We start from the raw sequence: 12,464 nt of genomic DNA on the forward strand, positions 1-12,464 counted from the left end.
GTTTGTGCATTTACCTATAGCTTGTTTGTGCTTTGCACATTTAATTGTCTTCATGTGTTATTTATTACCTGCAGGTACCCTGGATCCCCATTTATCTGCCCTTTTGTGGATGGGAGTCTTGGCAGCGCTGATCATTGTTATCATCATGCCACAACCACTGGGCATCGGTGCCTTGGTCACTGTCACAATCCTTCGTCTCATCTTCTCTGTGGGCCTGGAGCCCACGCTCTTCCTTCTGGGTGCTTTCAATGTAAGTGAGCTCACAGGGAGGGTCATTTAACCCAAATCACCACCACCAGTGCCAAACATCCATTTGTGCATTTGTGTATCCAGCTGAATACAATGAAAGAAAGTTTTGTAAAAGTGAGTATTAGCTAATGCAAAAGAATTAGAAATCGCTATAATAGGCAGATTATAACTGAATCCTTGGTTCAATCTTTCAAGCTAACAAGATAAACATTTTCTTATTTTCAGCAATTCTCTAATCTAAAAAATATAAAGTAATATAAAGAATAACTCAATAAACTAAATATTTTAGGGCTTTTGGATTGGTCATTTGAACCTCCAAGCAGTTTGAAGTAGATGTCAAACTGGGCTCTCAGAAATAGTTTCATAAGCTAACTGATCCATAATAATAATAATAATAATAATAATAATAAATGATGTGACAAGTGGGCAAACTGTCCAGAGTGTACCCCACCTCTTGCCCTGTGCCAGCTGGGATGGGCTCCAGCCCCACAGTGAGCCTGGATAAGCGTTAGAAACTTGATGCTTTTCAAATTTAGACTGACAGGGCATTTTAAGTCTAAACTACCTACATGACAGACGTTTTTTTTTTTTAATTTTGGGTTTACTATTTCACCCATACCACTACTTTCACATACTCAGAAACCTTTGCCACACCAGTTCCACTTCTCCTTTCATCTCTCACTCACACTTGAGCCCACTTGGCATGCCAGTGCCGCGTCTGCCTGTAGTGTTGCCCCCAGCCTTGTAGGCTGGCTGTGTTTGGCTGTACTTTGTGGTGTTAAGTGCGTCACTGGATCTCAAAGAGGGTTACACCGCCCCTTCACCCGCCAGAGATTTTCTAGATGTGCTCTTATATACTTTTACACACACACACACACACAATGCAAAATAAAGACTCAAGTGCGCGGTCATCTCTCCCTGTGCAGGCTGTGTTTACATGTACACACAAAAGCAGGTTATTGGGAGAAACCAGGTTAGGGCAAGAAATCAGAGAACAAGTTACCATGGACTGCAGTAGCTCCGGTACACTGAAATCTAGTTTATGCACAGCAGGTCAAATGTCTTCTGGCTATGTATTTGACATATTTTAACCTTTTTTTTTTTTTTTTTTTTAAAGATTGGAAATGGAAAGGTGGAAATATTCAAATAAATATCATATTTTTACTGTGAAACTTAATTAATTGGTATTTAGTGTTAGTTTCGTTCTTAGTCAGGCTATAGATTTTCATTATCTGGGTCAAAAGGCTGCGGAGTGTATGACCTTTCTTTTCATCACTCTCCACTATCGTTGCATTGATACTACGCCTATCTGAACTCTTTATCAGCCAAATGTGCTCTTTTAAAAACCCCGTGGAGAAATTTGGTTAAACAGATGTGTCTGCTCGAGTCGCCAACTTTCTCAAGCAGGTATCCACTCGGGCTGCATTAACCGGGTTTCTGTTAATCCTTTAACCCGATTCAAGAAACAGAGTTTCTTGTTTGGATGATGTTCAAAAGAATTAAGTTACAGGTCACACACCGGGGTAAACACTTTGTGACTTTGTTTAGCTTAAAAGGCACCAGAGTCATACTGTTGTCAGGGCTTTCAGAGCTTGTCTTCAGTGAAGGCTGTTGTTGTTTTGTTTTGTTTCTTAAATTGAATATTAAAATGCTGATCCATTACTCACTATTGTTGCTATTAAAGGCAGCTTGTCTTTATCTTTCAGGTTTGTAATAAGATAATCTTCCTGATAAGTTTTGTTGGCAATCGAGGAACCTTCACACGAGGCTACAAAGCCATGGTGATGGACTTTGAGTTCCTCTACCACCTCATCTACCTCATCATCTGCTGTTTGGGGGTGTTTGGCCATGTTTTTTTCTACAGTCTTTTGGTAAGACAATCACACAAATGAATTCGCTTTTTAAATACACATCCGTCCTGAGAAGAGATTAATACAGTCTGATTGAAACTTAACTATGACTAAAAGGGAGTTAATCACTATAGCAACCCACAAACCCCACCTATTTTTGTTTTTCTCATTAAACTGCAGCCGTGATGCCTTCAGGGCCATATCCTCCTAGAAATTTCCTTTTTTGGTGTTTTAACAATGTTGTCGTTGGACTGTTGACTGCTATTCCCCAGTGCCTCAGGTCTGCTTTTTAGCGCATCGGTCTGAGTATCCAAGTGTTTCTCGATGTTCTCCTTTCACGTGGGTCCAAGCAGCTCAAAAAATAGCACAATCTTACACGAATATCTAATATTTTGCGGCAGACAGAAAATGCCAAATCATGCAAGGAAGCCAAGAAACCTCATGGTGTATTCTGATTTAGTCGTTTGTTCTTCTGTAATGTGTGCTTTGTTTCCGTAGCTGTTTGACCTGGTATACAGAGAGGAGACCTTGCTGAATGTGATCAAGAGTGTGACTCGTAATGGACGCTCCATCGTGCTGACCGCTGTGCTCGCCCTCATTTTGGTCTACTTGTTCTCCATCGTGGGTTACATATTTTTCAAGGATGACTTCATCCTGGAGGTGGACCATATCCCCAACACAACTATGAGTGAGGAGAGACTGCAATTATTTATCAGTTTTCCAAGTAGACTAATTATAGATTGTTAGCTCCACATTAAAAAAGGACTAGAAAACATTGCCTCCCTTCTTTTCTAGAAAGTGGAGGTAGTTTGGCCGGCGAGTTCCTGTCTGCAACAGTGTGTCATGGAGGTACTGATGAAAACTGCACTACAGATGCCCTCCAGGAAGGTAACCCTATCAGGCAACATCAGAGTCTTCCATTAATCTATAAATAGTGTTTCGATGTTGGAAGAAGGACTGACACCCTCCTCTGAGATGGTTTAAAGACATTAGTTGTATGCATGTGTGTTTAACTTAAGGTTGAGATATATTTTACATTCCTCTTCCCCTGACTACCCTGAGATAGGAGAATATCTTGAGGAAGATGGCAAATTACTGGAAGTCATGTCTAGTCTAGGTTTGATCTGTTGTTGGATATAATTGTGAAACAACAATAAGCGGAAAGGAAAACTGTTGCACTGTTTCCCTTTTTTATCCGCACTTCAATCCATGTGACTCGATTGTCTTTCATGTGCCTGCCATTTGACCTAAGCAACTCGCATGCGACCTTATCAACCTTCATGTGACACAGATTAATGACAGTCACAAAAAAGGAATAAAATTTCTGGGGAACTTCCCGCCAGCTTTGTTGCCATCAATGCTACCCGTTTGAAAAACTGTTTATGTCTGGAGCTGGAACCAGAATGATGGTTGAAAATATTTTCAGTGATGTGACTCATAAACTGGACCGTTCTCCATGTTTACATTTGCTCCACAGAGAAACTATAAACTCTCCTGGGGTTCACCATCTGAGTTTCCTTCCCTCTGCCATCATCACTGACATAGCAATAAAAATACTTTGGCCCAAAACAGCAAAGAGATCACGTGTTCTACTCTGTTTTTGATTTGACTTTGGAAGAAGTCCTTAAATTCAGCATCTATCTTACATTCCAGCCAAACAAACACTTTTGCTTTGACTTAGAGGCTTCACAGCATGAACCAAAACATACCAGCATGGCTGCATCAAAGTCAAGGATATTTTATAATAGAATGGCAGTCGACGTCTTATATTTAATGAATGACTACATGGATAATTCCACTTCCTACTATAGAGAATTATTCTACATGTATTATTTATCATAAACCAATTCATAAATGCTGAATATGAACATTGCAACCACTATGTCACAGCATCTCAGTTATACAGCATCGAAAAGTTTCTAATGCAGTCAATGCATCTTGAGTATGATGTCACACGATTTGATATGAAGTCCATTAACTCTATATGATAGCTGAATAAATGTGGAACAAACTCAACACCTATACTGGTAGATAATAAATATTCATAGGGTATAGGGTGCATTTTTCAAAATCAAAGATTGCTAAATGTATTATAAGACTGTGGGAGCAGCCATCGATCAGCTAACTGCATTGCGTCTGCGCCTCACAGCCACTCAGTGCATGTGGTTGAGATATATATACATATATACACATACATATATACAAATATATATAACAGCAAAAAAAAGGGGCGATTAAAACCTAACAAATTTGGGTCAGGATTTTTTTTTTTTTTGTGTAACGACTCGAAAATAAATATGCATTTGCAGTTTATGACTTTATTATATTTGAGCAGGCAGAGAGTTATTTTAAAACTATGTCAGGCTGCTGTTATTTCCAGAGGTCAGTGTTTCATCATGTTATTATCTGTTACAATCACTTCGAGTCACACCTTGTTGTTTTGATGCTAGATAAACAGATGATTGCGGGTTCTATATGTGCTGATTTCCTGGTTGGATCAGTCCGGTCAAGCATTATAGCATAAAGACTTGTTATAGGCTTTCTCTAGTGCTGCAGTGATGCGAATATGCAACAATGATTTGTTTAATAGTCTCTCATTTAATTATTGTAATTATTAAACATGCTGTCTTTTCTGTTTCCTCAGATTTAGGGGATGACATTGAGGAGGACAACATGGAACGGACGTGCGACTCTTTACTTATGTGCATTGTTACTGTGCTGAGTCACGGGTTGAGGAGTGGAGGGGGAGTGGGGGATGTTCTTCGCAAGCCTTCCAAAGAGGTACGTGCAACTGCGATTAGGCCTCAGGCGCTATGTTGCATGTGTGTGCATGTGTATATGCCTGTGTTTTTGGCTGAGAAGGTGTAGCACCCGCAGCTGCGCCATGGATCATGTGAGCTCGCTATGAGCCACTAAACTTGTTTTTGTTTCAAAAGTATGGAGGTTTCGCAATGTTTCCTTACAGCTGCGCTGCCTCCGCCTTGTGTGAGAATTACGCCTCAAAATAGAATTCCACTGAATGAAGGCTTAACCACTTATGATGTCAAAAGAGGATGTGAATGTCTCAATCACGCATTCGCAACTCGACTCTGAGACCCTTACTAGTTGTTAAAGCAAATTACAGCAGTCGTAGGACACGGGTGGCATGGTGGCTCCAACTTTATTTGGTTTGTCACAAACAAGTGGGGGTAGTATGCATTGTGTGGGTGGCAACTGCAGGGTGGTCGAAAGAATCCAGAGACAGGCTCATCCCATGACTTTCTAGAGCAATGAGTAAATAAGCAAAACGAGTCGGTGAATCTAACCGGTGTATCCGAGACGGGCTGCACCGCGTTGACCGGCTTTCCTGTCCTCTCTGTTACTGTAGCATCTGGCAGGTTATACCCACGGCTTTATGTTTCCATGAACAACTGTGAGGACCAAGGTTAACCTCGTTTTATACTCATAACATCATCCACAACACCTGCTTACATAAAGGCCTGCCTTTTAGGTCATGCCATTAAATGGGACAGGGGGTCCTCATTGTTTCCCCTCCCTATATTAACCTCACTTAAATTAAAGTTTATAATTATTTTAATGTGGGATCATGACCCTAATGTTCATACAACCCTGTTTTTTGTATCTTACCCAGGAGCCACTGTTTGCAGCAAGAGTGATATATGACCTGCTGTTCTTCTTCATGGTCATCATCATTGTCCTGAACCTTATTTTTGGTGTAATCATTGACACCTTTGCTGACTTGAGGAGTGAAAAACAGAAGAAAGAGGAAATCCTGAAGACCTCGTGTTTTATCTGCGGTAAGACCGCTCAATCTAATGTGTTAAAGGGGATGTGTTGTTTTTTTCCATATACGTTATTACACATATATCCTATATGTATGTATATGTGTTTCAACCAGACCCGTAAATGAGAGGCTATAAAGAGCGAGACCCAGTATAACCTTTGAATTATGCAAAGTTACTTTGGCAGAGTCCAGGAATAAAAATATGAGGAAGCTGCATAACTCTGTAGGAAAATAGTAAAAGACTCTCCCTCCTGACATGTTTTGTGCCCTTTGCAAATTCCACTAGTGAGACATTATAGGCCAGGTGACTGCTCCAAAATAAAATAAAATAAATAACAATAGAGATAAAAGCTGATAATGTATAATTGCAGCTCAAATGCATACATACTTTAATGTTGTGTGTAACCTACCGGGTGTTGGGCACAGCTTTCTGTCTCAAGAAGTCCTGTGATGTTAGTCATGGGAAATAAACCTCTTAACTTTCCAGTGATGGGATGACTTGTCTTAACATAAGGGCAGTGTGCCAGCCCGGTAAGGCTGTGCTCTGTTGCTGGAAGGGCTCTGTGTGGTTTTAAAGACTGCTTGTTATTAGAACTCCTCCACAGTCTATCTAATATTACTTTATTCCCAAATTCTCCTCTTGGAATATTAGATTTGATTTGATTTTGGTGTATTTGTGGTTTGTGGTACGCCCATATTAGTTAGTCTATTAGTTTGTTGCTTTCCCCCTCGTCTCTCCCGCCCTCCCTCCCCCTTCTCACTCTGCCGTTCCAAAGAAGGCTGAGTCATGAGGGCTTCCTGCCACTGCTCTGCTCGCCTCCATAATTCATGTCTGTCTCACACGCACAGACATTTTCTCCCACTCGCTCGCTCACTAACTCGCACACACTTAACTTCCTTACCATATGTCTCGTGAGGCTTCGCCGATTGCCCGAACTTTGTCCCTCCGTGCGCCATCAGCCGCATGTCCTTATATGTACATTATATGTAAGTAAGTAGCTAAATAAGAACATGCCGTGCAGCGTGTGCATGTCTCTGCTCATTACTGAGTGTAAGCCCAGAAGTACATGCTGTATGTGAGCATGTGTGTGCATGCGTATGTTGGGTCAGGCAGTCAGGACAAGTGGTAAGCATATGGAATGAGAACAGTATTATGTCACCCAGTCAGCCATCAGCTCTGACTCATTCATGTTAAATAAGGCCAGGCCACAGGGGGAGCTGCTGTCTCTATGGTTTCCAGAAGGACCACGAGAGAACAGGAGATGCAGAGATTAGGGGCTCCGCAGGAGGATGTTAAGTGGCTCAACATCCTCTAGCTTGGTTTTATAAGCCATTGATCTTTCGCTCAGTCTCGTATTAGTCTTCAGGTCTTTGGGGGCTGTTGCCAATGATTGATTTACGTCATGAACTTCCTGCACAGGGATTTTTACCTGTAGCTTAATTTATTGTTGTGCAACAAATCAGGCTCACTGGCACGATAAAATGACCTCCACCATCTTATTGGTTTGGTTTTCATGCTGCCGGTGTCCTTGAGTGAGCCTCTGCTTGCTTCTTTTTTTTTTTATCAAACTGTAGAAGGTTTTTATCCTTGGGCCTTTTTTGTTCTGCATTTGTACATCAGTAACACTATTGTGCAGCCCCCTTTATTGAGTAGAAAGATTAGGGTTTATGGGCTTTTAGTGAGGACTAATTGGTTTCATTATGTGGATAATTATTCTTAATGGGTAAAGTAAACCATGCATCACTTTTGTAATGACAGGCTAGCAAATAATATAGACTGAAATTTGAATTGCCATATTTGGGAAAGTAAGATTTTTTTCAGTCCATGTGACAAGTTAATCAATAAATGTGAAACTCGACTGTCTACTTTACAGAAGTGGTTTCAGTTATAAATCCAAAAATACCATCTTGAGAAAATTAACTTTAAGAACAATTCATCCATTTTCCAACCCGCTTATACAACCAGGGTCACAGGGGGAGCTGGAGCCCGTCCCTGCCCACATTAGCTAACAGGATGGGTGCAACCTGCTGGCTGTCAGTGTCACACTGGGTAACGTTTAAAAAACTTTTAAGTTCATATATATATATGAGTTTTAGTTTTCAGATAGATGGTCTCACATTTGACTCTAGAATACTTTAGTATACAACTGAGTTTGTGGTCAAATCATTGTCTTTAAGTGTCCAGGTCCTGTGCCGCTGTGCATTAGGGGCAAATATCTCCACTATGGCCTCGTCTGTCCAAAGGAGTTTCAAGGGTCCTGTGGTTTGTTCAGACGCAATTTAGCAAAAATGTTCCTTTTAGAGAGAAAAAGCTTTTTCCTGTCAGTGCTTCCAAACAAGCCAAACCTCTTCTGTCTTTCTCTAACCTTGCTCTCATGAACTTTAACATGTAACATGCTAACCGATGCCTGTAGAGTCAGAATTTCTCTGAGAAATGCACAGCCTGACCTTGGGGTGAATTTGCTGGGGCTTCCACACAGCTAAATGCTCCAGGCTAACAAACTGACAAAACTTCTTATTTTTTCTTTAGGACTTCTTAATTTCTGTATGAATGTTGCTTTATTCCTGGAAACAACAATTCCTGGAAGCAATTTGTTACCAATGTTATCTTATCTTTTGACAGTTTTTAATCAATTTTAATTGTATACTTTGCATGTTGTTTGTCTTGGTTCTGAGCAAATTTTTTAGACATTTTAGATCACTTAGTGCTCTCTGATCAGTGTCAAATGACAGTTACATGACAATAATAATAATAAGATACCTTTATTAATCCCACGAGTGGGAAATTTCATGTCTGACAAGACAGACGGCCCATGTCCTCAAGAGCCATTTTAAGCCAATAGAAGAACAAAGAGTCTTGCAGCAGATGGTTTGGCACCCATAGAGTCCTGACCTCAACACACTGAGCCAGTCTGGGGTTACAGAAGACACTGCGAAAGAGTGAATACAGAGAACAATTGTTGTTCTTCAGGACCCAATGCAAGGAGACCCCTGTAACACCAAAGTTTGATTAGATTTAACATTCACTGACATTCAACATTCACATCATTTTAGCAAATATTTATGAATTTAACTTGTTAAAATAATGTGCATTGCATTACTTACAAAACAGCAAGAAACATTGATGCTTTATTTTTCCAAAACACACTGTGACCTCTATTCGTGCTATTTTCCTCATGGCAGGTCTGGAGCGTGACAAGTTTGACAACAAGACGGTGACCTTTGAGGAGCACATTAAAGAGGAGCACAACATGTGGCACTATCTGTTCTTTATCGTCCTGGTAAAAGTTAAAGATTCCACTGAATACACCGGCCCGGAAAGCTACGTGGCTGAGATGATCAAGGTAAACGCAAAGCATGCACACACCCTTAAAACAAAGAGCTAACTGATCTGGTTGTTTTGCAAGCCTATATGTTAAAAACTGATTGACTTCACTGTGAGACCGCACTGTTTTAGAACTAACAGTGTGTAAAATCAGAGGGAATGTCTGTAAAGACTGTGTAATCTGCAGAACTTTCTGCATAAAAATTGCTTAACCTCACAGCTTGATGACGTAAGTATCTTTGACATCATTCCCAAGCCATTTACTAGAAATCAGAGTGCTCCTTGCAATACTCAGTCCTGAATTCAAGAGCGCTTTGGGCAGCATTTCCCTTTGTGTCACATTTTTATGGTAAGCAGTGCTCATCAGTTTATCCTACTGAGTCACACATAAACACGTACCAGCTTGTCACACACACACACCACACACCCTAGTAGATTGTGTTCCGCTTTTTTAATCTAAACTGACAGACATACCTGTCATGTCCATTTAAAGACACAAACAGACCAATGGGAAGTATGTGCACCAGAAAGGCAGATTAGCCAAAACTCTTAAAGCTTAAAAAGGAATCAGTCACGTGCACACTGTGATTTTCATCGCAGTAGTAGAAAGTTTTCCCAATTTTTCCATTGGTAACAATATTTTGAATTTGCCTTTTCATTAACTGTTAATAAAAGTAGTTCAACGCTCGGCTGATGTTCTCTGTCAATGCCAGGAGCACAACCTGGACTGGTTCCCTCGGATGCGTGCCATGTCACTGGTGAGCAGTGATTCGGAGGGGGAGCAGAATGAAATCAGGAACCTGCAAGAGAAGCTGGAGTCAACCATGAAGCTGGTGACAAACCTGTCTGCACAGCTGACTGAGCTCAAAGAACAGGTATATCATGTGACAGTCAACTAACTCCCTCATTTTGTAATACACCATCGAGTTTTTCTGTTTGCGTTTTTTTTTTTTGATTCAAAGCTTTCTGCAACCAATATTAAACTCCAGTTTTTACACTTTGTATTGTTTACATCTTCATTTCTGACTTGCCTTTGTTTGCACACTATTGAGAAATCAGGGGGAAAATGTTATTTCTCATATGCTTGCGTGCTTACAGTCATGTGAAAACAGAAAGCTTTCACAGGACTCTAAGCAGTCCTGTGAAAATCCAAATAAACCCTGTGATTCAATAGCATGTAGAACCACCTATAACAACAATATCCTGAAATAATAGTTTTCTTTAAGACTGTGTCAGTGTCTCACATTGTTCTTTAAGTATTTTGGCCCACCCTTTTTTTAAAATAGAGTTTATTGAGTTTTGTGGGCATTCGGCCACTGCAACACCTTGATTCTTTTCTTTTTCAGCCATTCTGTTGTAGATTTGCTCAGCCAACCTTTAGAATGCTTTGATAGGAGTCACGAAGTTCCCTAATGAAAAAATTTGCACAGCTAACTGTCAAAAACTCCAAAGTCTATAAAGACATGAGAATTAACATCAGGGATTCTATACTGAGATGATGCCTTTAAACTGTCTTGTTTTTTCCCCCTATGCAGATGACAGAACAGAGGAAGCAGAAACAACGAATTGGACTTCTTGGTCACCCTCCTCACATGAACATCAATCCCCAGCAGCCTGCCTGAGGGGCCTTGGGGCCATTTTCACCAGTGCCTGAGCACCCGTAACAGTGTACAACATGTTAGCCAGGAGAATGCCAAAACATGTCCATCTCCAGTATCTATTTAGGTCAATGTATGGCTGTATTTTCCAAAACACTCCCTTAGACGTGAGTAAAAGTTATCTTGGTATGTAGTATAGATGTGTCAGTGTGGGTGGAGTGTGCACGACGTGCCTCAGGACCTGAGAAGCCAGTCCTGTAAGTTTCTGTCTTCAGCTTTACTACCCTGAATGCCTTCTGCATCGGACCTGTCAGACAGCATGCCAAAGTTTAGCCATTGTTCCTGAGGGAATATTCCTCTCAAGTGTCCTTGTAATGAGGATTTCATCCTCTGTGTTGCACCAGCAAACTCAGGTCACATGTGGATTTGAAGTTTTGTTTGACCCCTACAACATGATATTTAATATTTTGCTTTCATCAGATGGCAATAAGAATGCTATTTAATATGCAATGACTAATTAAGAACTAACTAGTTTTGAGAATTTTGTTTGCTTTTTTTTTAATTTAAAGTGATTTATCATGTATTTAAAATATAAGACAAAGCTGTAAACAACACTGAAGAGGTCACCAAGCTTTTCCAAAGCATATAAAGATGTTATTAAATCTGTAATCGTTTGTTTCTTTGTTTTTTAAGTCGAGAGAAAGCATTTGATACTACTTTCAGAATTCTTTGTAATCTCAAACTAAGGGCCTCCTTGTTCCAGGGCAGTTTATATAAGAAAAACAATCGTTGGGAATACGTGGTAACTTTTTTTGAAGATAAAAAATAATTCTGACCCGTTACAACTTTGGAGAAATATTTTTTGTATAATGAACATTATGGACTTCCTAGAGAGCTGAAGCGATTGTTTCACCCTGACACTGGGTCCATGATGTATTTAACAATGTGATTTATGTGGGATCTCATTAAAACCACAGATCCAAACATAAAAGATTTTTGGGAACAACATTATCTTCATTATCCTTGATGTCTGCACTGACTTACTTAACCTTCGTTTAACCTGTTTAGATTGAAGCACTGATATTTTCTGTAGCACAGAAGCAATCGTTGCTATTTGTTTGGTCACTTTGTAAAGAATACAAAGACTGTGTTCATGTTAATGTGAAGAAAGAAAAAACTACTAGATTGAATTTGGAGTGCTGTTAAACCAAACTCAACTTTTATACTTACTGATGGATTCTGTCTGAACTGTACATTGCATTCTTGGAGTCTATTTAAATAAATAAGTGTGTCAAATATGGTTGCTGAAACCAATGTCTGCATCTACAAATGTGACACAAAAGGAAGTGAAGATCTGGTAATTCCCTAAGTCACAGCCATGCACTTTGATACTGCAGTGAGCATGAAAAAAAATGCAGCATGCAGAAGTCATAATCGGGAATTGCCGGCAGATTATCTCTTATCCGAAATCCTCTAAAAATGAGGAAGTGCACTTCTTCGATTATCATACGGCATGGGGAAATGTCTGCGCGTACATGGGTTGCACATTTGTAAGCTTCATTTGATCTTTTTGTATTTCATCCTTCCGCAGGCAGAATATTTGTAGAGTTTAACATTTGTGTAGCTTCCTGTATTTGCATTGAACATTGAAACTGAAC

The 12,464-nt window shown here is 40.0% G+C and overlaps 1 protein-coding gene across 3 annotated transcripts in view; it reads left to right on the forward strand.

Moving 5' to 3' along the window:
• Positions 1-12,106, forward strand: part of LOC146709516 (inositol 1,4,5-trisphosphate-gated calcium channel ITPR1) — a 77,545-nt gene extending 65,439 nt beyond the window's left edge. For all 3 annotated transcript variants that reach the window (XM_085456507.1, XM_085456508.1, XM_085456509.1), the window contains 9 exons: positions 75-250; positions 1,956-2,120; positions 2,598-2,787; positions 2,895-2,987; positions 4,744-4,880; positions 5,731-5,896; positions 9,067-9,227; positions 9,922-10,083; positions 10,744-12,106. In XM_085456507.1, coding sequence (XP_085312633.1) covers positions 75-250; positions 1,956-2,120; positions 2,598-2,787; positions 2,895-2,987; positions 4,744-4,880; positions 5,731-5,896; positions 9,067-9,227; positions 9,922-10,083; positions 10,744-10,830 — 1,337 coding nt within the window. In that variant the 3' untranslated portion in view covers positions 10,831-12,106. The remainder of the gene's footprint in view (positions 1-74; positions 251-1,955; positions 2,121-2,597; positions 2,788-2,894; positions 2,988-4,743; positions 4,881-5,730; positions 5,897-9,066; positions 9,228-9,921; positions 10,084-10,743) is intronic.
• Positions 12,107-12,464: the final 358 nt, after the last annotated feature.

Source organism: Copadichromis virginalis, linkage group LG5 (genome assembly GCF_057382275.1).
Source record: "Copadichromis virginalis isolate Kocher_CV1m ecotype Utaka linkage group LG5, C_Virginalis_male_GT1.1, whole genome shotgun sequence".
In the NCBI taxonomy this organism is placed as follows: Eukaryota; Metazoa; Chordata; class Actinopteri; order Cichliformes; family Cichlidae; genus Copadichromis; species Copadichromis virginalis.